The sequence below is a fragment of the Pseudophryne corroboree genome, chromosome 5, assembly GCF_028390025.1.
Source record: "Pseudophryne corroboree isolate aPseCor3 chromosome 5, aPseCor3.hap2, whole genome shotgun sequence".
NCBI classification, from domain to species: Eukaryota; Metazoa; Chordata; class Amphibia; order Anura; family Myobatrachidae; genus Pseudophryne; species Pseudophryne corroboree.
In genome coordinates, this window is record NC_086448.1 from 265,312,684 (window position 1) to 265,338,622 (window position 25,939).

General features: G+C 47.6%; 1 protein-coding gene across 1 annotated transcript in view; it reads left to right on the forward strand.

The window, feature by feature from the left end:
* CMTM7 (CKLF like MARVEL transmembrane domain containing 7) overlaps positions 1–25,939 on the forward strand; it is a 102,308-nt gene that overhangs the window by 64,206 nt on the left and 12,163 nt on the right. Inside the window, exon 4 of the mRNA XM_063924869.1 lies at positions 6,884–6,965. Coding sequence (XP_063780939.1) covers positions 6,884–6,965 — 82 coding nt within the window. The remainder of the gene's footprint in view (positions 1–6,883; positions 6,966–25,939) is intronic.

The window sequence follows — 25,939 nt, forward strand, 5'->3', positions numbered from 1 at the left end:
TTCCATGTTGACCTAGTGACCATGTCGACCTAATGCATATCGACCTAATGACTGTTGACCTAAGTCTGGTCAAACTAATGACCATACCCGCCAACGGGTCCCCCTGCACATGCGCTGCCAACTGACCTCCTGGGAGACTGCAGTGACTGATGGGAGGTCAGGGGGGCAGAGCCAGCACGAGGTGCTGGACAGAGAGCAGGGAAACATTGAACTTCCCTGTAGTTACAGCACCACAGTTCAGGTTGCGCCATCCTGAGATGGCGAACCTGAACTACATGAGAAGCCGAAAGCTGAGCTTTCTGTTCCTTTTATGAATCACACTCACCATACTAAAGTACGGTATGGTGATGCGATTCAGGCACGGTGCAGGGACACTGCTGGAGAAGTAAGGAACTTCTGCACTGTACTTTGCTCCGTGAATAGCACGAAGCAGAGAAAAACACTGTTTCTCTGACGTCCTAGTGGATGCTGGGGACTCCGTAAGGACCATGGGGAATAGCGGCTCCGCAGGAGACTGGGCACAGCTAAAAAAGATTTAGGACTACCTGGTGTGCACTGGCTCCTCCCACCATGACCCTCCTCCAGACCTCAGTTAGAATCCTGTGCCCGGCTGAGCTGGATGCACACTAGGGGCTCTCCTGAGCTCCTAGAGAGAAAGTATATTTTAGGTTTTTTATTTTACAGTGAGATCTGCAGGCAACAGACTCACTGCAGCGAGGGACTAAGGGGAGAAGAAGCGAACCTACCTAACTGGTGGTAGCTTGGGCTTCTTAGGCTACTGGACACCATTAGCTCCAGAGGGATCGACCGCATGGAACCGGCCATTGATGTTCGGTCCCAGAGCCGCGCCGCCGGCCCCCTTACAGAGCCAGAAGCAAGAAGAGTCCGGAAAATCGGCGGCAGAAGACATCAGTCTTCACCAAGGTAGCGCACAGCACTGCAGCTGTGCGCTATTGCTCCTCATACACACTTCACACTCCGGTCACTGAGGGTGCAGGGCGCTGGGGGGGGCGCCCTGAGCAGCAATAAAAACACCTTGGCTGGCAAATATATCACAATATATAGCCCCAGAGGCTATATATGTGATAAATACCCCTGCCAGAATCCATAAAAAAGCGGGAGAAAAGTCAGCGAAAAAGGGGCGGAGCTATCTCCCTCAGCACACTGGCGCCATTTTCTCTTCACAGTGCAGCTGGAAGACAGCTCCCCAGGCTCTCCCCTGTAGTTTCAGGCTCAAAGGGTTAAAAAGAGAGGGGGGGCACTAAATTTAGGCGCAATATTGTTTATACAAGCAGCTATTGGGGGAAAAATCACTCATTTATAGTGTTAATCCCTGCATTATATAGCGCTCTGGTGTGTGCTGGCATACTCTCTCTCTGTCTCCCCAAAGGACTTTGTGGGGTCCTGTCCTCAGTCAGAGCATTCCCTGTGTGTGTGCTGTGTGTCGGTATGGCTGTGTCGACATGTGGGATGAGGAAGGTTACGTGGAGGTGGAGCAGAGGCCGATAAATGGGATGTCGTCCCCTGTGGGGCCGACACCAGAGTGGATGGATAGGTGGAAGGTATTAACCGACAATGTCAACTCCTTACAAGGCTGGATGACGTAAAACAGCTGTGGGACAGCCGGCTTCTCAGCCCGCGCCTGCCCAGGCGTCTCAAAGGCCATCAGGGGCTCAAAAAAGTGCCCGTTACCTCAGATGGCAGACACAGATGTCGACACGGAGTCTGACTCCAGTGTCGACGAGGTTGAGACATATACACAATCCACTAGGAACATCCGTTACATGATCTCGGCAATGAAAAATGTGTTACGCATTTCTGACATGAACCCAAGTACCACATAAAAGGGGTTTTATTTTTGGGGAGAAAAAGCAGCCAGTGTTTTGTTCCCCCATCAGATGAATGAATGAAGTGTGTAAAGTAGCGTGGGTTCCCCCAATAAGAAACTGGTAATTTCTAAAAAGTTACTGATGGCGTACCCTTTCCCGCCAGAGGATAGGTCACGTTGGGAGATATCCCTTAGGGTGGATAAGGCGCTCACACGTTTGTCAAAAAAGGTGGCACTGCCGTCTTAGGATACGGCCACCTTGAAGGAGCCTGCTGATAAAAAGCAGGAGGCTATCCTGAAGTCTGTATATACACACTCAGGTTATATACTGAGACCTGCAATTGCCTCAGCATAAATAGTGCTGCTGCAGCGGGGTCTGATACCCTGTCAGATAATATTAATACTCTAAGACAGGGATAATAGTTTGCTAACATAGAGCATATTAAAGACGTCGTCTTATATATAAAGGATGCACAGAGGGATATTTGCCGGCTGGCATCCAGAATTAATGCAATGTCCATTCTGCCAGGAGGGTATTAGAAACCCGGCAGTGGACAGGTGATGCTGCCTATAAAAGGCACATGGAGATTCTGCCTTATAAGGGTGAGGAATTGTTTGGGGATGGTCTCTGGGACCTCGTATCCACAGCAACAGCTGGGAAGAAATTTTTTTTACCTCAGGTTTCCTCACAGCCTAAGAAAGCACCGTATTTTCAGGTACAGTCCTTTCGGCTTCAGAAAAGCAAGCGGGTCAAAGGCACTTCCTTTCTGCACAGAGACAAGGGAAGAAGGAAAAAGCTGCACCAGCAGCCAGTTTCCAGGATCAAAAATCTTCCCCCGCTTCCTCTGAGTCCACCGCATGACGTTGGGGCTCCACAGGTGGAGACAGGTGCGGTAGGGGCGCGTCTCGGGAACTTCAGGGACCAGTGGGTTTGCCCACAGGTGGATCCCTAGGTTCTGCAAATAGTATCACAGGGATACAGGCTGGAGTTCGAGGCGACTCCCCCCTCGCCGTTACCTCACATCAGCCTTGCCTGCTGCCCTCGGAGAAAGGTAGTACTGGCGGCAATTCACAAGCTGTACTTCCAGCAGGTGAAATCAAGGTACCCCTCCTTCAACAAGGCCGGGGTTACTATTCCAAAATGTTGTGGTACCGAAACCAGACGGTTCGGTGAGACCCATTCTAAAATTGAAAGCCTTGAACACTTATATACGAAGGTTCAAGTTCAAAATGGAATCGCTCAGGGCGATTATTGCAAGCCTGGAGAATTTCATGGTATCACTGGACATCAAGGATGCTTACCTGCATGTCCCTATTTACCCTCTTCACCAGGAGTACCTCAAAATTGTGGTACAGGATTGTCATTACCAATTCCAGACGTTGCCGTTGGTCTGTCCCCGGCACCGAGGTATTTACCACGGTAATGGCCGATATAATTATCCCGTACTTGGACGATCTCCTTATAAAGGCGAGGTCCAGGGAGCAGTTGTTCGGCGGAGTAGCACTATCTCGGGAAGTGCTACAACAGCACGGCTGGATTCTGAATATTCCAAAGTCGCAGCTGGTTCCTACGACGCGTCTACTGTTCCTGAGTATGGTTCTGGACACAGAACAGGATAAAAAGGGTTTCTCCCAGAGGAGAAGTCCAAGGAGTTGTCATCTCTAGACAGAGACCTCCTAATACGTATACAGGTGTCGGTGCATCAATGCACGCGAGCCCTGGGAAGGATGGTAGCTTCTTACGAAGAAATTCCATTCGCCAGGTCCCATGCAAGGATTTTCCAGTGGGATCTGGTGGACATGTGGTCCGGGTCGCATCTTCAGATGCATCGGCGGATAACCCTGTCTCCAAGGGCCAGGGTGTCGCTGTTGTGGTGGCTGCAGAGTGCTCATCTTCTAGGTGGCCGCAGATTCGGCATACAGGACTGGGTCCTGGTGACCACGGATGCCAGCCTTCGAGGCTGGGGGCCAGTCACACAGGGAAGAAACTTCCAAGGCTATGGAAAAGTCAGGAGACTTCCCTACACATAAATATTCTGGAACTAAGGGCCATTTACAATGCCCTAAGTCAGGCTAGACCCCTGCTTCAACTCCGGCCGGTGCTGATCCAGTCAGACAACATCACGGCGGTCGCTCATGTAAACGACAGGGCGGCACAAGAAGCAGGATGGCGATGGCAGAAGCCACAAGGATTCTCCGATGGGCGGAAAATCATGTGTTAGCACTGTCAGCAGTGTTCATTCCCGGAGTGGACAACTGAGAAGCAGACTTTCTCAGAAGACACGACCTCCACCTGGGAGAGTGGGGACTTCATCCAGAAGTTTTCCAAATGATTGTACACCGTTGGGAAAGGCCACAGGTGGACATGATGGCGTCCCGCCTCAACTAAAAGTTACAAAGATATTGCGCCAGGTCAAGGACCCTCAGGCGATAGCTGTGGACGCTCTGGTAACACCGTGGGTGTACCAGTCGGTGTATGTGTTCCCTTCTCTGCCTCTCTTACCCAGGGTAATGAGAATAATAAGAAGGAGAGGAGTAAGAACTATACTCATTGTTCCGGGTTGGCCAAGAAGAGCTTGGTAACCAGAACTCCAAGAAATGATCTCAGAGGACCCATGGCCTCTGCCGCTCAGATAGGACCTGCTGCAGCAGGGGGCCTGTCTGTTCCAAGACGTACCGCGGCTGCGTTGGACGGCATGGTGGTTGAACGCCGGATCCTGAAGGAAAAGGGAATTCCGGAGGAAGTTATCCCTACGCTATTTAAAGCTAGGAAATGAAGTGAACGCTAACCATTATCACCGCATATGGCGGAAATATGTTGCGTACTGTGAGGCCAGGAAGGCCCCAAAGGAGAAATTTCAGCTAGGTCGATTTCTGCACTTCCTACAGTCAGAGGTGACTATGGGCCTACAATTGGGTTCCATTAAGGTCCAGATTTCGGCTCTATCGATTTTCTTCCAAAATGGAACTGGCTTCACTGCCTGAAGTTTAGACTTTTGTTAAGGGAGTGCTGCATAGTCAGCCCCCGTTTGTGCCTCCAGTGGCACCATGGGATCTCAACGTGGTGTTGGATTTCCTGAAGTCGCATTGGGTTGAGCCACTTAAATCCGTGGAGCTATAATACCTCACGTGGAAAGTGGTCATTCTGTGGGCCTTGGCGTGGGCCAGGCGAGTATCAGAATTGGCGGTTTTGTCATACAAAAGCCCTTATATGTATTTTATATGGGAAAGGCGGAATTGAGGACTCGTTCCCAATTCCTTCCTAAGGTGGTATCAGTTTTTCATGTAAACCAACCTATTGTGGTGCCTGCGGCTACTTGGGACTTGGAGGATTCCAAGTTACTGGACGTAGTCAGGGCCCTGAAAAGTATATGTTTCCAGGACAGCTGGAGTCAGGAAGACTGACTCGCTATTTATCCTGTAGGCACCCAACAAGCTGGGTGCTCCTGCTTCTAAGCAGACGATTGCTCGCTGGATCTGTAGCACGATTCAACTTGCACATTCTGCGGCTGGACTGCCGCACCCTAAATCTGTAAAAGCCTATTCCACGAGGAAAGTGGGCTCTTCTTGGGCGGCTGCCCGAGGGGTCTCTGCTTTACAACTTTGCCGAGCTGCTACTTGGTCTTTGCAAAATTCTACAAATTTGATACCCTGGCTGAGGAGGACCTTGAGTTCTCTCATTCGGTGCTGCAGAGTCATCCGCACTCTCCCGCCCGTTGGGGAGCTTTGGTATAATCCCCATGGTCCTTACGGAGTCCCCAGCATCCACTAGGACGTCAGAGAAAATAAGATTTTACTCACCGGTAAATCTATTTCTCGTAGTCCGTAGTGGATGCTGGGCGCCCGTCCCAAGTGCGGACTGTCTGCAATACTTGTATATAGTTATCGTAACTAAAAGGGTTATTGTTGAGCCATCTGTTGAGAGGCTCTATTATGTTCATACTGTTAACTGGGTATCATATCACGAGTTATACGGTGTGATTGGTGTGGCTGGTATGAGTCTTAACCGGGATTCAAAATCCTTCCTCAGCTCTTCCGGGCACAGTATCCTAACTGAGGTCTGGAGGAGGGTCATGGTGGGAGGAGCCAGTGCACACCAGGTAGTCCTAAATCTTTTTTAGCTGTGCCCAGTCTCCTGCGGAGCCGCTATTCCCCATGGTCCTTACGGAGTCCCCAGCATCCACTACGGACTACGAGAAATAGATTTACCGGTGAGTAAAATCTTATTTTTCCACAAAGCAGGACTTTTCTTTGCTTTATAGACCGCATAGTCTCTACAGGTATGTTCCTCCCCAATATTAAGGTCTGGTAAGATCCTTAACCTTCCTTATTACAGCTTCCCACCATCAATACACTTCCTTGTCCAGAGTTCAAAATCATTTGTGACTTAAGGGTCTGTTCATAGAGCAGAGAAAATCCCTGTTTTGCGGTTAACAGGACGTTTCTCTGATTAGTACTATTCATTAAGGGGGTTACCATGGAAAAGTTCCTGACTAGTCCTGCGGCACACCCGCTTCGTGCCTGAATCGCTTCGCCATACAGTAGTATGGGGAGAGCAATTCATAAAGGAACGGAAAGCTCCGTTTTCCATTCCTCTGCTGTTTTCGGATTCGCCATCTTACGATGGCGTAAACAGCTTCCTGAAGGGAGAAGAGCAGGGTAGACGGCTGTCTCCTCCCTGTTCTCTCCGCCCCCTTCTGTGATGACTGGCCAATTATACACTGAGCACTCCACTGAATGAGATAGGAGGAGTGCCAGTGTATGTGTAGTAAATGCCTTGTCACCTCTGTCTAATTACCCGCTCCACCCGCAGCTGGCTCACTCTGGTCACCATCCCAGCCGTTGCCCTGCACATACATTAGAGGTGACCCATCATATTCATATGCTGGGTCACTTCTGACTGCCCAATGCCCCTACCCTCCCCACGGCTGGTATAATATCTCTTGGGTGCGTGCTGAACTAATTTACTGCCATGTGACAGCATTTGTGTCAGTTTTGTATATAGAAGTCTGATATGTTTGGTTTTACAAATTTTCCATGTATTTTCATTTTCAGATCTTTGGATTCATGGCTACGTTGCTTTGTGTTGTGGGCATGGTGCTGTCCTATAAAGTATCGTTTGTAGCGCAGTCTAGTGGTAAGTTGTGGCATTAGTGAAAATGGAAAGAATACATTGATGAAAAGCTACAGATGTGGATTGTGAGGTTGGGTTATTGCAGAAGATGTTCCTTGGATGGTGGTAATCTTGATTCCTTATTTAATACAGAAGCATTTAAGAGCATAGACGTATGTTTTTTAAACTCCTAAAAAAAACAACAACCTTTCAATGCTTATTAAGCTTCCAGTTTTGTATAGTTTTTGTCCTGTTTCAAGATGCGGTGAGATGGGATTGCAGATGTGATGTGTTTGGATGGGTTACAGTTTTTGATTCTTTTAATCATGTAGGTTTTGTTAACGTGCATTATATGGAATGTACAATAAAATTAAATAAAATAGAGTGCGCTGTCAACGGCAGCCTGTAAAGGGAAGGTCAGTTCCCACAATATTAAATGCAAGCAAGAGAAAAAAAGAGTACTGGCGTCGGCTGTGATTCAAAACACAATAAATAAGAATATAAAATATATCTTTTATTAGACATTCATCTAAAAAAGTAATCTATCCCGCAAGGGTAAAACAACACTAATGGAATGTGTTAAATGAATTCTGTAGAATACCACAAGGATAAACCCTTTTGAACAATTGTCCACAGTTCCTGGCTAGGAAACTAATCCACATTTGCCCACAAGTTTAGTTGGTATAAGAGCATTTTACCAGACTTGCTTCCGGAATAAGTCCCCTAGGAGTCCCATGCAGATAGGGTCCAGATGGCAGATGGGGATATGTCCGGGTCTGTGATGAAAACTTGTGCCGGAATTTGATCCAGTGGATGCCAGTAAGTCCAAATAAAGCCAGGAGGTGGATATGGGTGCTGGTACTTGTGGTCCTACAGAGAAAAGCCCAACGCGTTTCGCTGGTCTAATGGGTGCCAGCTTCCTCAGGAGCATGAATCCAATGTCCAACTTATGGACTATATATACCCTTAGTAATTAGGGATTGATTAGAAACATCTGCTAGACTTGCTAACACTTAATAAAATCTATTTCACAAATTTCATATTTCGCTACAACAGAAGGCAATCCATAATGTAAAACATATTATACATATCTTTATTCCAAAAAACGAGTGTTTTAAATGTCATAAAAACATAAAAATAAGTTAAAGAATTTATGTCATGTGATCGCAGCCGGTCACATGGCTTGTATTGGCCAATGGAACCAGTGGTGCTAATTTCTTATGATCCCGCCCTGGACCACATGACCCGCGCCGGTCACGTGATCGCGCCGGCGCGTCATGCGGTTCACACACCCGGAAGTAAGCAGACCGCTCTATGGAGCGCAGGCATAAGGATCAGGAAGAGAGTGTTGCGTTCCAGAGTCTATGGGACGCAACACTCGTTGTTAATTAGGAATGATAAACAGCGCAATATCAATGGGAACATAATATATAAAATGGGAGAATAAACCCTAGGATCATTAACTAGAAAATAGTCAACATTTAAACAGCATACATATGTGGAAAAGGACTTCAACCATATTTATACAGAGATGCTGGGAGACCACAATCAGTAAGACCAAATCCAGCATATATTATTATTGTCAACCATGCTGATAAAAGGATGGCATATATATTGGATTTGAAGCACATTTTATATTTCATTACATATCTAACTGTTCATCAAATATGCTCCAAAGAGCCACACATGTAGCATGATTATCTAGATGTTATAAAGGATAGAGAGATTATTATTATATTATACTGTATTGGAATTATTATAATTATTATATTGTATTCCAACAATCTACTATTTTGTTTCTAACCTACTTAGTTTTATGCGTCAAAATTAAAGAGATAGGAGCTAATTATTAAGTTCCTAAATTCTTGGACGGGACAACCAAAAAAAGATATAAACCGGAGAGGGAAAAATGAAGAGAAGGAGGGGAGTAGGAGAATAAAAATGAGGATGAGAACTAAATGTTACACTGAGCCTCCAATCCATATTATCGTATTGTGTTTAATTCAATTGTCTAATTTAGCCCATCTGGGTGCAGAGAACCGAATTTGAGTATCCAATAGACTTCTCTACAGCAAAGCTTATTAAACCTGCTCCCCCCCTAGCTGTTGGGGCGACATGTTCTAGGCAGATAATAGACAGGCTTTTAGGATCTCCCATATGTACCTGCGAAAAGTGTCTTGATACACTGTTTTTCATATCTCCTGATAATATTCCTGCGGTGCTCCATAAATCTTACATGTATGGGTCTTGTGGTTCTCCCCACATAATTAAGACCGCACCCGCAGGTTAGGAGATAGATTACATAGTTAGTATCACAGTTCATAAATGTTTTCAATTGATATTGTTCATTATTCCCAGGTATAGGTAAGGAGCTAGTTTTTTCCGGCATGTATGCGCACGTAGTGCATCGGGTTTTCCCACAATTGAAACATCCATTGGGTTTTGTTGACAGCCACTTACAGCCTGTAGATATCTCCTTTTTTTGCCCTATAGGATCCAGATAAGTGGGGGCTAATATGGTTTTTAGTGACCTATTCTTCTTAAAGACCACTGAGGGTTTGAGAGGAAGAATTTGGTTAAGAGTACGGTCCTGTCTTAGGACTCTATAGTTTTTAGAGATAATCGACCTAATCTCTTGAGCTGAGTTGTTATATTTACAGACAAAGGCTAATTGTATTTCGTCCTTCATACTATTTTCATTTTTATTCATATTTGCATCCCCAATAGTTTTATCTTTAATTTTGGACATACGAAGTTTATTCCTATCCATGGAATAAACTTCACTGAAAGCCTGTTGAAGAAGCTTTTCCGGGTATTTCCTTTGTCGTAAGGAATCCATAAGTTCTTTAGCCTGCTTCGAAAAAATATCAATATTGGAGCAGTTACGTCTAAGGCGCATCATCTGCCCCTTCGGAATATTGCGTTTCCATGGAGCAAAATGAGCACTCTCATAATGTAGATATGAAAATGTATTATTTAGTATAGTTTGAAGTGACAATTTGATTGTCTACAATTTCAAGGGTCACATCCAGGAAGTTTATGCTCTCCCTACTATGTGCAAAGGTGAAGGATAAATTATAAGTGTTATTATTAAGATGTGAAACAAAAGAAGAAATATTAGATAGATCCCCCTCCCAAATAATAAAAAGATCATCAATGTAACGGCCATAGAAGACCAGGTTCTCCTCCCAGCCGCTCCCCCACACAAGTGAATCCTCAAGGTCACCCATGTAGAGGTTAGCGTAACTGGGGGCGAACCTGGTCCCCATGGCCGTTCCCATCACCTGTAGATAATAAGTGGACAAGAATAAAAAATAATTGTGAGATAGTATAAAGGAAATGGACTGAAGAAGAAAAGTTTGGTGTTCAGCACTGAGGTCCCCATCCGAGGACAGTTTCCTGCAGATGACATCAAGTCCAGCTGAGTGAGGGATATGTGTATATAGTGCTTGCACATCAAGTGTTAAAAAATTATACGTTTCCATTGTATATTGATAATTTTGTTAAGAAAATCAGTGGTGTCCCTAAGGTGGGACCTCAGTGCTGAAACCCGTGACTGAAGAAAAGAAAAAGATTAGAAGTGATAGAATCTATACCCGAAATAATAGATCTCCCAGGTGGTGAAGTGAGGAACTTGTGGATCTTGGGTAAAAAATAAAAGGTGGGAGAAACAGAAAAACGGGGTAGTAGGAAGCCATATTCCTCCCCGGATATGACCCTCGATAGGAGGGCTGTATCTAACAGGGTTTTAAGTTCTTTAAGGAAGGTCTCGGTGGGATTCTTCTCCAAAGTGCGATAAAATATATTATCGCTCAGTTGTCGGTTGGCCTCACTGATATAATCAGTTTTATTCATAACCACAAGGCCTCCATCCTTATCAGCTTCCTTTATAACAAGAGTGCTATCCTGTGTAAGGTTCTTAAGAGCCTTTCTTTCCTCTCTGGATAAATTAGATGATGCTTTCGTATTTCCCTGTTTACGTCCTACCAGTTCCTTGAAATCCTCAAGTGTGATCTTATAAAATGATTCTATCGAGCTGCTTTTAGCATGAATAGGAAAGAACTCGGATCTTTTCTTAAAGACAGTGGATTCTTTACTAGTATCATATATCTTTAATTGTTGATAATCTCCCTCTACATGGTTTTGTTCCCATAACTCTTCTAGTGAAGACAGTATGATGTCATCATTACTATCTAATACTATTGGAACAGAGGTATCAATATCTTTTTGTAATTTTTTGTTAGCAAAGTATTTTTTCCTACACATAGTCCGAACAAACCTGTTGAGCTCTACAAAGAGATCAAACATGTTGGGTTCATTTGTCGGTGCGAATTTGAGACCTCTTTCCAACAGCGAAATTTCTGAACTATCTAAGTCTCTAGAGGAGAGATTAAATACACATTGTCTCTTAGTGGGGATTTCATGGCCTAATTCTACATCCTTCTTGGGTTTTTCCTTTCTTTTCCTACCTCTATCTGCTCTTCTTCCTCTTGGTTTGAATTTCGTCTCATTTTTGGGGTCCCCCAGGTTTTGTTCTCTGATGTGTCCCAAAATTTGGTTTTGGGGCGAGCTCCTAAAAAACGTTACTTTGAGGAGTTCCTCTCTGTTTCTTGGACTATCCCCTATCTCCATTGTAGTGGGGATACAGTTTATTGGCCTGATAGTCAACCTTCTTTCCTCTAGCCCACCTAGTATCCCCTCATTCCTGTTGATTTTGTCGTCTATTGGGGCGATGGTCAGAATTGGCCCATTTGCCCCATCTGTTGTCTTTTTCCCAGTTTCTCCTCCCTACATCGTCTTGTCCCTCTTGTTTATCAACAATTTCTCTGTTAGTAGGTCTCCCTTTCTCTCTAAATGTTCTCACTCTATTGTTTTCGTAATCTAACAGATCCCTTCTGAATTTTTTCTGTTTAGTTTCCATAATATTACGCTCGTATTTAATGACTCTATCATTAATAATCTTATCTTTCTCTTACAATCTCTTATCATTTATATCCATAGTTTTCTTAATCTGTTCTATTTCCCTTTCTATTAATTGAACTCTTGATGTCCTGTATTTTATGATCAAACCGATTAACGCAAATGAACAATTGTCCAGTAATTGATCCCAGTCTCTCTGATATTCCACGTCATTTTGAAATATCGATGGTTTAAATAAACGGAGACCCCTAGGAATCATTTTCTTGTCCAAATATTGTTGGAGATTGACACTATCTAACCAGTTTCTTGATTCTGCTTTAAGCAAATCTTCCAATTTAAATATTTTTTTTATGAATGTAGTCTACACTGAATTATAATAGTTAGAAAATTGTGTTTTTTCATAAATCATATGACGTGTGCTCATGTATGTTAGTAATACGCGAGTGTAAGTCCTCTGAAATAATAAAAATTTTTGTGACTTCTTTATGCACATTTTTTTTTAAAGAAATGTGAGTTGCATTTAGAACAATCAATCTTAGCTCAAAATTATTACATACAGATGTTATCGTCGATTGCAAATTCAGTTTCCACTTGTTATGTATAGTGAAAATTCTGAGAAGAGCAGCTGCTGCAGGAAGGTGCTGGGACAGGACGGATGCTGTGCATATTGCAAGCAGGGTCTGACTTTGGTAACTTAGGAGGAGAAGTGTCATGGACCTGGTATCAGAGATGCCGAAGTGGAAGGAATCAGGAATATAAGTGGCGCATAGTTAAACATGCCACAGTCAATACATGGGTAATCAGACAAAGACTTTGTCAACAAGCCAGTATGGGACATAGGTGATAATAGTAGAAGTAATAAACAACAATAATTGGGCAAGGGAAAGCAAGAAAAACAGGACAGTGATCCAGGGTACAGTTCCTCTAAAGAATAAAACAAAATGTTGATGCATTAAAGACAAATATAAAACCGTTTATCCATGGCATGTTATTTCTCTAGCATCCATAAGGGATATTGGGGGAAAGTAGTACGATGGGGTATAGACGGGGTCCAAAGGAGCCAGTGCACTTTAAATTTCTTCAGCTAGGTGTGCTGGCTCCTCCCCTCTATGCCCCCTCCCACAGGCAGTTTAGAACAAAATGCCCTCAGGACAGGATGCACATCTCTGCAGCTCCAGGGAGTTTTCTTCATTTTCTTTTAAACTTTTATTATTTTCGGTATGCTGTCTGGGCAACAGCATACCTGCACCATGGGAGTTAGGGGGGGGACGGACAGTCACTGGTCTTAAGAGGTGCAGAGCCGCTTCCCCGCTGCAGGACCACCGTCCTGAGGGGTTGTTGTTCAGCGGGGCAATGCCCCTTGGCTGTCACAGCCGCAGCACGCCGCGCACCCCTAACGCTGCCTGAAGGTGACATCGGTGGTAAGTACAAACCAGGGGCCCCGCTAGGTGGGTCCCCCGGTTCAAAGTGCGGCTGACTACGGGTACGGCGTACGGGACCCTCCCGGGGGGTCCCGCTAAGATCCCCCAGGGAGAACTGGCACAAAAGGCTTGACTAGCACTTGTGTGATGTTTTAAGCTAACTAGGAGACTTTGCCAGTATAATATATATATATATATATAACTCCGGCGCAATTGGAGGGGGCGGAGCTAGCTCAGTGCAGGACCTGAGGCGTTTTGGCGCCTTCCTCTGCTTACTGCAGACACGGCGCTTCCTGACTCCTCAGCCACGCTGGATATCTGGTACAGGGTGTAGCAAAGGGGGAGAGCCGCTTGGTTACACTATCCTGATCCTATTTAGGACTAAAATTGTTAGTGTTTACTGTATTTTAGGGAGCTGACAGCCTCACTGGGGCAGTGCAGCTCAGGGTCTGCTGTTGTCCTTTTCTCTCTGTGTCTCCTCTCACATACAGTAGGGCAGGCGTGCTATATAATTGTCTGTGTGTATGTGCATGTTATTGTGCTTACTGTGAAACATGGGTAAACACAAGCTGTGCAGTGCATGTCACACTAGCTTCTCTCCATTATCTACTGACCTACTCTACTATCTGATACAAAGGAGGGGATGACCTGAATCCCGTTAGTGGGGATCTCAATTCTGCTCAGGGTTAAAGCTCCCTCTAGAGGACGCAGCAGTCGTTTTTCTTTGTACAGAACAAGCCCAATGTCACTTTCCCTGACTCTACAGAGTTAGATGACTTATTCAAACAGGCCTGGAAAAATCCAGACAAAAAATTCCAAGTGTCCAAAAAGTTTTTGCGCACTTTCCCATTTGCTCCTGAAAGTAGAAAATTTTGGGAGGAACCCCCTGGGGTGGATGTCTCAGTCTCTCACCTGTCTAAAAAGGTGGTGCTGCCTGCTACAGGCTCCTTTACCATGAAGGGATCCTGGGGATAGGAAGATAGAGACTACACTAAAGTCTATATATACAGCAGTAGGTATATCACAAAGACCTGTTATTGCGGATTGCTGGATGACCCATGCCACTCAAATTCAGAGGGGCCTCTTGGGAGATATGCCCTTGGTTACTTTGGTAACTCTCCTGAAGCACATTCAGGACACTACCCATGTCCTCTGTGATTCCCTCAAGGAGATGGGGAACATTAATGCTCGGACTTCTGCCATGGCAGTGTTGGCGCGCAGAGCCTTGTGGTTACGTCAGTGGATTGCGGACGCAGAATCCAAACGTAGTATGGAATCCCTCCCGTTTTCTGGGGAATGGCTTTTTGGGGTTGAATTGGATACCTGGATTTCCAAAGTTACGGCTGGAAAATCCACATTTCTCCCCTCTGGGGCCTCGCTGGCGAGACGCTCCTATCCGGGGCCATCTGTCCAGTCCTTTCAGTCTCACAGATTTCGATCAAAGGCCAGAGGTGCCTCCAATGCGGCTAGAGGCACCAGAGGTAAGTCCAGAAAACCTGTAAGCACCAGTTCTCAGGAACAGTCCACAGGTTCTGCTTCCACTAAGGCCTCAGCATGATGGTGCCCACCCACCCCGAGGGGATCTCGAGGTGGGAGCTCGACTGCGTTACTTCAGCCGCGTCTGGGAGACTACCTGCCAGAATACCTGGGTCAGAGAGCTTGTTTCTCAGGGCTACAAGCTGGAGTTCGACAGTACTCTTCCCCTTCCCCCTCCCCCTCCCCTCCCCCTCCCCTCCCCGGAATTTTTAAATCAAGCTTACCAGCTTTGGAGGCTATGCAAGTTACGTTGCAACAGGTTATCCGAAAGTTGGTCCAGTCCCACGTCATTATTCCAGTACTACTACCGCAACGTGGCAAGGGGTTTTACTGAAACCTGTTTGTGGTGCCGAAGCCGGACGGTTTGGTCAGACCCATTCTGAATCTGAAATCCTTGAATCCTTATTTGAGAGTGTTCAAGTTCAAACTGGAATCCCTGCGAGCAGTGATTGCGGGCCTGGAAGAACAGGAATTTATGGATATCAAGGACGCTTATCTCCATATTCCGATTTGGCCACCTCATAAGGCGTACCTGTGGTTTGCCCTGCTGGACGATCACTTCCAATTCCAGGCACTTCCCTCCGGCTTGTCTACAGCCCCGAGGGTATTCACGAAGGTGACGGCGGAGATGATGCTTCAACTCCGGGTACAGGGGGTAAATGTGGTCCCTTATCTGGACGTTCTTCTGATAAAGGCAGGATCCAGGGAGTAGTTTTTGTTGCTCCATATCGACCGCACCATCCATCTTCTGTCAGACCATGGGCGGATCCCACCTGGAGCCAACTCAGAGGCTCCTGTTCCTGGGGATGTTGCTGAATACTGTGGCCCAGAAGGTGTTTCTACCAGAGGACAAAGTGAAAACACTTCAGGAGATGGTCCGCATGGTGCTCCGACCGACTTGAGTTTCCGTACATCTTTGCATAAGATTGTTAGGAAAGATGGTTGCCTCATACGAGGCGATCCAGTATGGGAGGTTCCATGCCAGAACATTTCAGTTGGATCTCCTGAGCAAGTGGTCCGGCTCACATCTACAGATGCACCGGATTATTCAGCTGTCACCTCAGGCCAGGATTTCCCTCCTGTGGTGGCTACAGTCCTCCAATCTCCGGGAAGGCCGGAGTTTCGGGATTCAGGATTGGACCCTCCTCACGATGGAATGCGAGTTTGAGAGGATGGGGAGCTGTCACCCAAGGGGCGCAGTTCCAGGGCAGGTGGTCAGCCTATGAAAGCCTCCTTCCAATCAACATTCTGGAACTTCAGGCGATCTACAATGCTCTGCTTCAAGCCTCTCCTCTGCTCAAGGATCACGCAATCCAGGTACAGTCTGACAACGCCACGGCGGTGGCATATATCAATCGACAAGGAGGGACAAAAAGCAGAGCCTGCATGCGAGAGGCGTCAAAGATACTCTTCTGGGCGGAAAGAAATGCAAGAGCCATGTCAACAATCTTCATTCCGGGTGTGGACAACAGGGAGGCAGACTTCCTGAGTCGTCATGATCTCCACCCGGGGGAGTGGGGGCTCCACCATCTGGTTTTCCAGCAGACCATCGACCGGTGGGGTTGCCCACAAATAGACATGATGGTTTCTTGTCTCAACAAGAAACTTCCCTGGTATTGCTCACGAACCAGGGACCCTCAGGTGAGGGCAGTGGATGCACTGGCACCACCTTGGCCCTACCGGCTAGTCTACCTGTTTCCTCCGATCCCATTGCTCCCAAGAGTGCTAAAGCGAATCAGGAATCAAGGTGTCCAGGCAATTCTGATTGCCCCGGATTGGCCTCAGAGGGCGTGGTACGCGGATCTTCTGGACATGCCTGTTGAAGACCCGTGGCCTCTACCACTCAGAAGAGATCTTCTTCAACAACGACCGTACGTCTACCCGGACTTACGGCGACTTTGTTTGACGGCATGGAGGTTGAGCGGAACATCCTAGCTCACAAGGGCCTTTCCAAAAAGGTTATTGCTACCATGGTTCAGGCCAGGAAACCTGTGACGTCAAAACGCTATCATCATATCTGGAGGAGATATGTCTCTTTCCACCTCCAGAGTTTCACTTGGGATGTTTCTTACGTTTCCTGCAGGCTGGTGTGGATAAAGGCTTACATCTGGGTTCCATTAAGGTCCAGATTTCAGCTCTCTCAATTTTCTTTCAGAAGAAATTGGCAGTGTTGCCAGAGGTTCAGACTTTCTTGCAAGGGGTACTCCACATACAACCTCCTTTTGTGCTGCCTACGGCACCCTGGGATGTGGTGTTGGAATTTCTACAGTCCTCCTGGTTTGAACCTCTGATGACGGTAGAAGACAAGTACCTCATGTGGAAGACGGTGATGTAACTGGCCCTGACTTTTGCTCGACGTGTCTCGGTATTGGGGGCCTTATCGTGTAAAAGTCCGTACTTGGAGCTACGGACTAGACAGAAGTTCCTGCCGAAGGTTGTCTCCGCATTTCACCTGAATCAACCTATTGTAATTCCGTCCAGTTGACGCTTCTCCGGAGACAGGCATTGGCTGCTGTGCGTGCCTAGAGGATCTATGTCAAGCGCACGGGTCAGAAAAACGGATTCATTGTTTGTACTCTATGATGCGCAGAAAAAGGGTTGCACTGCTTCAAAGCAGTCCATTGCTCGTTGGATTAGGCTTACTATCAAACAGGCCTATGTGTTGGTAGCCTAACCTGTTCCTAAGTTTCTGAAGGCCCACTCTACAAGATCAGTGGGCTCTTCCTGGGCAGCTGCGCGTGGAGTCTCAATCTTGCAACTATGCCGAGCTGCTACCTGGTCGGGGAAGAACATCTTTGTGAAGTTCTACAAGTTTGATACCCTGGCCAAAGAGGACACCCAGTGTGGGCAGGCGGTGCTGCAGCAGTCTCCGTCGTTCCCGCCCGTTCTGGAAGCTTTGGGACATCCCCACGTAACTAGTTTCCCCCAATATCATTATGGATGCTAGGGAAAATAGGATTTTGATACCTACTGGTAAATCATTTTCTCGTAGTCCATAAGGGATATTGGACGCCCGCCTCAGTGCGTTGACTTTTCTGCAGGTTCTTGTTCTATAGTTACCTGTTCAGCTGTTGCTGGTTGTTCTATGTTAGTGGTGTGCTGGTATGTAAATCTCATCACCTTTCTCTTATGTCCTAGAGCAGGGGTGGCCAACCAGTCAGAGGCAAAGAGACAGAAAAGATCTGTAGTCAAGGGCAAGAGCCAGTTTCTTGTGTGTGCGCCGAACGCGCGCGCGCAAAACTGAAGGCGTGGCCTAGTTTTCACAAACCACACCCCATTTTGTGCGCACACCTTTCGTTATGACGTTTGTAGGAGTATGACCTTGTGTGATAACTCCGTTTTTAATCATGTTGTACAGTGCCAAATACATATAATGTCCCAGTACAGTGCCACATACATATAAAAATGTAAAAAAAATGGGTGCCTCCACACTGCCAGAAACATATGTCCCCCCAGTGCCACATACACATATGTCCCCAGTGCCAGATACATATATGCTTCACAGTGCCAGATACATATGACCCCCCCAGTGCCAGATATACATGTCCCCCCAGTGCCAGATATACATGTCCCCCCGCCCAGTGACAGCTATGCCCCCAATGCAGCTATGCCCCACAGTGCCAGATATGCCCCAGTGCCAGATATACATGTCCCCACACAGTGCCATTTCTGCCCCCAGTGCCAGATATACATGTCCCCTCAGTGCCAGATATACATTTTCCCCCAGTGCCAGCTATGCCCCCAGTGCCAGATATATATGCCCCCACAGTGCCAGCTATGCCCCTAGTGCCAGATATATATGTCTCCAAAGTGCCAGCTATGCCCCCAATGCAGTGTCCCCACACAGTGCCAGCTCTGCCCCAGTGCCAGATATACATGTCCCCCCAGTGCCAGATATAAATTTCCATCCAGTGCCAGATATATATGCCCCCACAGTGCCAGCTATGCGCCTAGTTCCAGATATATATGTCCCCACAGTGCCAGATATACATGTTTCCCAAGTGCCAGATATATATGTCCCCACAGTGCCAGCTATGCCCCCAATGCCAGTGTCCCCACAATGCCAGATATACATGTCCCCACAGTGCCAGCAATGCCCCCAGTGCCAGATATACATGACTCCACCCCCCTTCTCCCGTGCTGCTGCTGTCTGTGAGGGAAGGAGAGCGCAGCGTGCGCGTCTCCTGCCCCTCAATCTCCGGCGGCTGTGTCTCTCTTCAATTTGGCGCCGGTCCATGAGTCAATCAAAGCTCGCGGTCGGGCAGCCTTTGCTGGCGGTCCGCGAGCTCTGACTGGCTCACGTACCGCCGCCAGAGAGTGAGGGGCAAGAGAGGCGCACGCTGCGCTCTCCTCCCCTCACAGACAGCAGCAGCACGGGGGAAGGGGAGGGGGCCAGGGCAGCGGTGGCCAGGAGCCGGCTGAGCCGCATGCGGCTCGAGAGCCACGGGTTGGCCACCCCTGTCCTAGAGGATGCTGGGGTCCACATTAGTACCATGAGGTATAGACCCACCAGGAGCCATTGGCACTTTAAGAGTTTGAGAGTGTGGACTGGCTCCTCCCTCTATGCCCCTCCTACCAGACTCAGTTTAGAAAATGTGCCCGCAGGAGCCGGTCACAGCTAGGGGAGCTCTCCAGAGTTCTCTAGTAAAGTTTATTTTTAGAGTTTATTATTTTACAGGGAGGCTGCTGGCAACAGCCTCCCTACTTCGTGGGACTAAGGTGGGGGGGGGGGGGGTCTGAGCCACTGTCTCCGCTGACTGGACACTGAGCTCCAGAGGGGATAGATCGTTCCCCGCCACAGGGGATCGCTCACGCCAGCAGCATGCCGCCACCCCCTTACAGAGCTGAAGATCGGTGGCGAGTGAGTCACCGACCCCCCTAGCAAGCGGCTGCATCAGGGTAGGAGCGCGGAGGCTCAGCGGTACCTAGTGGGGCGCCCTGAGCCAGCGCCTACACTCTAGACTGGTCACACAGCCTGTCGGGGTCCCGGGATCTCATCCAGCATAAATCTTCAGGCCAGTATAATCCTATGAAGAGCGGGAAGACAGCGCCATTTTGTGGGCGGAGCTTCTCAGCAGACCCAGTAGCGTTGAGCGCCATTTTCCTGCCTGCACAACGCAGTCAGTGAAGAGCAACTCCAGAGCTATCTCTCACGGTACCAGGGGGTTGTAGAGGGGGAGGTGTGGGGGCTGCAAAACGACCGTGTAAGCTATTAAGGTGCACAGTCAGTGCTGATAGGGGATTTCCCTTTATATTAAAAGCGCTGTGTGTGGGTTGGCTCCAATCTCTGTGTCTCTCTTCCAATTCCTTGGGGGAAACTCTGTCTGTACTCCCCTGTGTGTGTGTGGAGTGTCTGTGGTCTCCATTAAGCAGTGTCCAGGGACTCTGTGTCATATGCTGATCCCATTCCATGTAATCAGGATTGCACTGGTTTTAGCATAGATACCAGCAAGGGAGCCTGAGTGGTTATCCTCTATCAAATCTATGATTTCTCAGATTTCTAACAGGGTTGCACAAAATTAATCTGCAACTCAGGCTTTACAGAACTCTATGGCAGTCTTACCTCAGGGCTTCCCGCTGTATATTCACATAAACGTGCTCTTGCACAGATCATGAAGGATACCGATACCGATTCTGATACTGCAGACGGTGACTGGGATGTGTTGCGGGGGGCAGCATCTCTTGCAAAAGGGGTGCAGTTGATGATAGAGGCTATTAGAGATGTCTTGAATATTGCTGATACAACACCCGAGCAGGTTGAGGAGGCTTACTTCACTGAAAATAAGAAAGCCTCGCTAACCTTCCCTGCGTCAAAGGAATTAAATGCTATATTTGAAAAGGCTTGGGAAAATCCGGATAAAAAATTCCAGATACCCAAGAGGGTTCTGGTGGCGTTTCCTTTCCCGGTAGAGGATAGGAAAATTGGGAAAACCCGCCTATTGTTGACGCGTCAGTATCCAGACTCTCAAAAAAACGGTGGTTTTACCTGTTCCAGGATCTACCGCCTTGAAAGAGCCGGCTGATCGTAAAATTGATAATACGCTCAAATTCATGTAAAAGGCTTCTGGGACAATACTATGTCCCACTATTGCCAGTGCTTGGATTGCCAAAGCTATAGTGAAGTGGTCAGGCACGTTACTTGAGGACTTGGATACTATGGAGAAATGTGATGTTGAATTGTTTTTACGTAACATTCAGGATTCGGCAGGATTTCGGGTAGAATGGGTTCCATGGCTGCGGGAATTTCCTCCATGTCAGTATCAGCTCGTCGAGGACTATGGTTGCACCAGTGGTCTGCCGATGCGGAATCCAGAAGAAGTGTGGAGACCTTATCCAACACAGATCAGGCTCTCTTTGGGGAAGCGTTAGATGCGTGGATCTCCACGGCTATGGCTGGTAAGTCACCCTTTCTTCCCTCAGCTACACCTGCTCCGAAGAAACACTTTTCTTCAGTTACATCACAGCCCTTTCGGTCTACCAAGCCCAGAAAGGCCAAGCCGTCCAACACCTTCTTTCGGGGAGGTCGGCCCAAGTCCAAGAAACCTGCGCTGCAGGTTTCCAGGAACAGAAACCTGCTTCAGGTACACCAAAGTCCCCTGCATGACAGTGGACTGCATGCCCCAGAGGTGGGGCCGGTGGGAGCGAGACTCAGACATTTCAGTCATGTCTGGGTGTCCTCCGGGCTGGACCCCTGGGTGCAAGATATTGTGTCCCAGAGGTACAGGCTGGAATTTCAAACCCACCCACCCACCCCCCACCACCACCACCGATTTTTCAGATCAGGCTTGCCAGCTCTGCTGGCAGACAGGACTGTCCTGCAAGAAGCCGTCCAGCAGTTGGTGGAGGCACAGGTCATTGTGCCAGTACCACCTCATATGCAAAGCAAAGGTTACTATTCAAACCTTTTCGTGGTACCGAAACCTGATGGTTCAGTCAGGCCCATTTTGAACTTAAAATCACTAAACCCCTTTCTGACGGGAGTTCAAATTCAAAATGGAGCAGTGATATCAGGTCTGGAGGAGGGGGAATTCCTAGTATCCCTGGATATCAAGGATGCGTACTTCCACATTCCGATTTGGCTGCCGCATCAAGCTTATCTTCGATTCGCACTGCTGGACTGTCACTTTCAGTTCCAGGCCCTCCCATTCGGCCTCTCCACAGCGCTGAGGGTATTCACCAAGGTGATGGCGGAAATGATGATTCTCCTCCGCAGACAGGGGGTGAACATAATTCCGTATCTGGACAATCTGCTGATAAAGGCATCGTCCAAGGAGAAGCTGTTACAGTCCATAGCACTCACAACCCAGCTTCTCGGGGAACATGGTTGAATCCTGAATCTTCCAAAATCACATTTGGAACAAACCAGGAGGTTGTCCTTTCTGGGAATGATCCTCGACACGGAGGTGCAGAGGGTGTTTCTCCCAGAGGAAAAGGCGTTGGTGATTCAAACGATGGTCCGGGATGTCCTGAATCCAACCCGGGTGTCAGTTCATCAGTGCATTCACCTTCTGGGGAAGTTGGTGGCCTCTTACGAGGCTCTACAATACGGGAGGTTTCACGCTCGGTCCTTCCAACTGGATCTCCTGAACAAGTGATCAGGATCCATGCAAAAGAGAATACGTCTGTCGCCAAAGGCCAGGATTTCACTCCTTTGCTGGCTGCACCTTCTGGAGGGCCGCAGGTTCAGGATTCAGGACTGGATCCTTCTAACCATTGATGCAAGTCTCCGGGGCTGGGGCGTAGTCACTCAAGGGGTAACCTTCCAAGGAAGGTGGTCAAGTCTGGAAGCCGGCCTGCCAATAAACATTCTGGAACTAAGAGCCTTCTACAACGGTATACTCTAAGCGGACCATCTTCTGAGAAATCGGGCCATTCAAGTGCAGTCGGACAATGTGACAACAGTGGCTGACATAAACCGACAGGGCAGAACGAAGAGCAGAGCTGCAATGGCAGAGGTAACAGGAATCATCCTCTGAGCAGAAAAGCACGCGTTGGCGCTGTCAGCAATCTTCATTCAGAGAGTAGACAACTGGGAAGCGGACTTCCTCAGCAGACACGATCTCCATCCAGGGGAGTGGGGTCTCCATCCGGAGGTGTTCAAGGAGGTAACAGACCTTTGGGGTGTACCTCAGATCGACGTGGTGGCCTCTCGTCTCAACAAGAAGCTTCGGCGGTATTGTTCCAGGTTGAGGGACCCGCAAGCAGTGGCGGTGGATGCCTTAGTAACTCCGTGGGTGTTCCAGTCGGTGTACGTGTTTCCTCCACTTCCACTCATCCCAAGAGTTCTAAAGCTCATAAGGAGAACAATGGTTCAAGCGATCCTCATTGCTCCAGCCTGGCCAAGAAGGGCTTGGTACGTGGATCTTCTGGATCTACTGCAAGAAGAGCCAAGGCCTCTTCCTCTTCGGGAGGACCTGCTGCAGCAGGGGCCATTCGCCTATAAAGACTTACCGCGGCTACGTTTTGACGGCATGGAGGTTGAACGCCTGATACTAGCTCGGAAGGGCATTCCGAACAAGGTTATTCCTACCCTGATACAGGCTAGGAAAGGAGTAACGTCTAAACATTACCATCGAATTTGGAAAAAATATGTATCTTGGTGTGAGTCCAAGAAATTTCCTGCGGTGGAGTTTCAGCTGGGACGGTTTCTCCTCTTCCTACAAGCTGGTGTGGGTATGGGCCTGAAGTTAGGATCTGTGAAGGTCCAGATTTCGGCCCTGTCCATTTTCTTCCAGAAACAATTGGCTGCCCTCCCTGGGGTTCAGACCTTTTTGAAGGGAGTTCTGCACATCCATCCTCCCTTTGTACCGCCTACGGCGCCATGGGATCTTAACGTGGTGTTGCAGTTTCTCCAATCGGACTGGTTTGAGCCTCTACAGGAGGTCGAGGTCAAATTTCTTACGTTGAAGGCTGTCACTTTGTTGGCTGAAGCTTCTGCTAGACGTGTGTCGGAGTTGGGGGGGCTTTGTCCTGTAAAAGCCCATACTTGATCTTCCACGAAGATAGAGCTGAGCTACGGACACATCAGCAGTTTCTTCCGAAGGTTGTGTCGGCATTTCATGTCAACCAACCTATTGTGGTGCCAGTGGCTACTGACGCCTCAATTTCAACAAAGTCCTTGGATGTTAGTAGGGCTCTAAAAATCTATGTTTAGAGGACTGATCGTCACAGAAAGTCAGACTCTCTGTTTGTCCTGTATGATCCCAAGAAACTTTTAAGCAGACGATCTCTCGCTGGATTAGGTTCACTATCTAGCATGCGTATTCTGTGGCAGGATTGACGTGTCCTACGTCTGTCAAGGCCCACACTACTCGTTAGGTGGGGTCTTCCTGGGCTGCTGCCCGGGGTGTCTCGGCTTAACAACTTTGCCGAGCTGCAACTTGGTCTGGGTCGAACACGTTTGCAAAGTTCTACAAGTTCAATACTTTGGCCTCTGATGATCTGAAGTTCTGTTAGTCGGTTCTGCAGGAGCCTCCGCGCTCTCCCTCCCATTCTGGGAGCTTTAGTACATCCCCATGGTACTAATGTGGACCCCAGCATCCTCTAGGACGTAAGAGAAAATAGGATTTTGGTTACCTTCCGGTAAATCCTTTTCTCGTAGTCCGTAGAGGATGCTGGGCGCCCCCCAGCACTCAGTTTTCCTGCAAATGTTATTTGGTTCAGTACAACTTCGTTTTAGTTGAGTACTGCATTGTTACTTGGTAAGTAATGTTTCAGTGGTTGCAGAGTTTAAGCTACGTTAGCTTGATGTGCCTTGTATGTGTGAGCTGGTGTGAATCTCGCCACTATCTGTGTTAAATCCTTCTCTCGAAGATGTTCGTCTCCTCGGGCACAGTTTCTAGACTGAGTCTGGCAGGAGGGGCATAGAGGGAGGAGCCAGTCCACACTCTCAAACTCTTAGTGACAATGACTCCTGGTGTACCCATCTATACCCCATGGTACTAATGTGGACCCCAGCAGCCTCTACGGACTACGAGAAAAGGATTTACCGGTAGGTAACCAAAATTCTATTTTTGTTATCATGTTCCTTCTCTCATATATGTCCTTTCTCCTTCGGGCACGTTTTTATCTATAACTGCCTTGACAATGCTAAATTCCCTTGTCGTATAAACAACCCTTTATGAAGCTAAGAACACTGTACGCTGTTTACTTAAGAAGTACCGTAATGGTACGCTAGTTGCGTAACGATCGCTCAGCCGTAGGCGAGACGCTCAAGCGTCACGTTCGCTCACGGCCCAGCGATCACAGGACACGTTATTGGCTATGACTAGAGTAATGATTCGCTATGGCGTAGCGGACGCTCGAGACCACGAGGAGATCACCAGCGGCGCAGACGCTCACAACGCTATACCTTTATGTCTAAACCTTATACCAATGAAATACACGGAATACCTTAATGTGAATACAGGGTGTAAGTGCAACCTTGTGTAACCTGACTAACTACAAAGCTGCTTGAGCGTCACCGACGCTCAAGTGAACACTTAACACTATAGGAAATACACAGATACTGGTTTAGGGTCCAAAGCCTATTAACTGTATTATATCTAGTATACTTGTAAAAAGGGGATAACAGTACAAATGATACACTACAATATAACAAAGACTTCCTAACCAAAATACAATACTATCTAATACAATACAATACTAGTCTAGGGGAGATACGAGAGAGAGAGAGAAGGGAAAGAGAGAGAGAGAGACGGAGAGAGATGAGAGAAATTGGCTCACAGAAAGACAATGATAACGGAGAGAAACTTACGCACAAGGGTAAACGATCGCATGCGCCTGGACATCCAGCACCCGATTTTCAGCAATGAGAACCGTTGAAGAGTGAGAGCTGGATGTGGTCGGCCTGCCTATTTATGCCCCACACACAATGCAATCCTACAGTCCCTACAATCCCATTGTCCATTGGACGTCGGAATTCGGCCCTGCATCATAACAAAAGGTCATAGGTTGATTCATACAGGTGGGCTGTGACGATTTCAAACAGCTCAGGTGGGTGGGGAACTAGGTTTCCCGCCGCATACTTGAGTATGAGTAAATAGTAGAAATGGACATAAACTTCTTATGTCCATAACTATTCGCACGAGCGATTAATACGCTCCAAACCAACACCGGAAT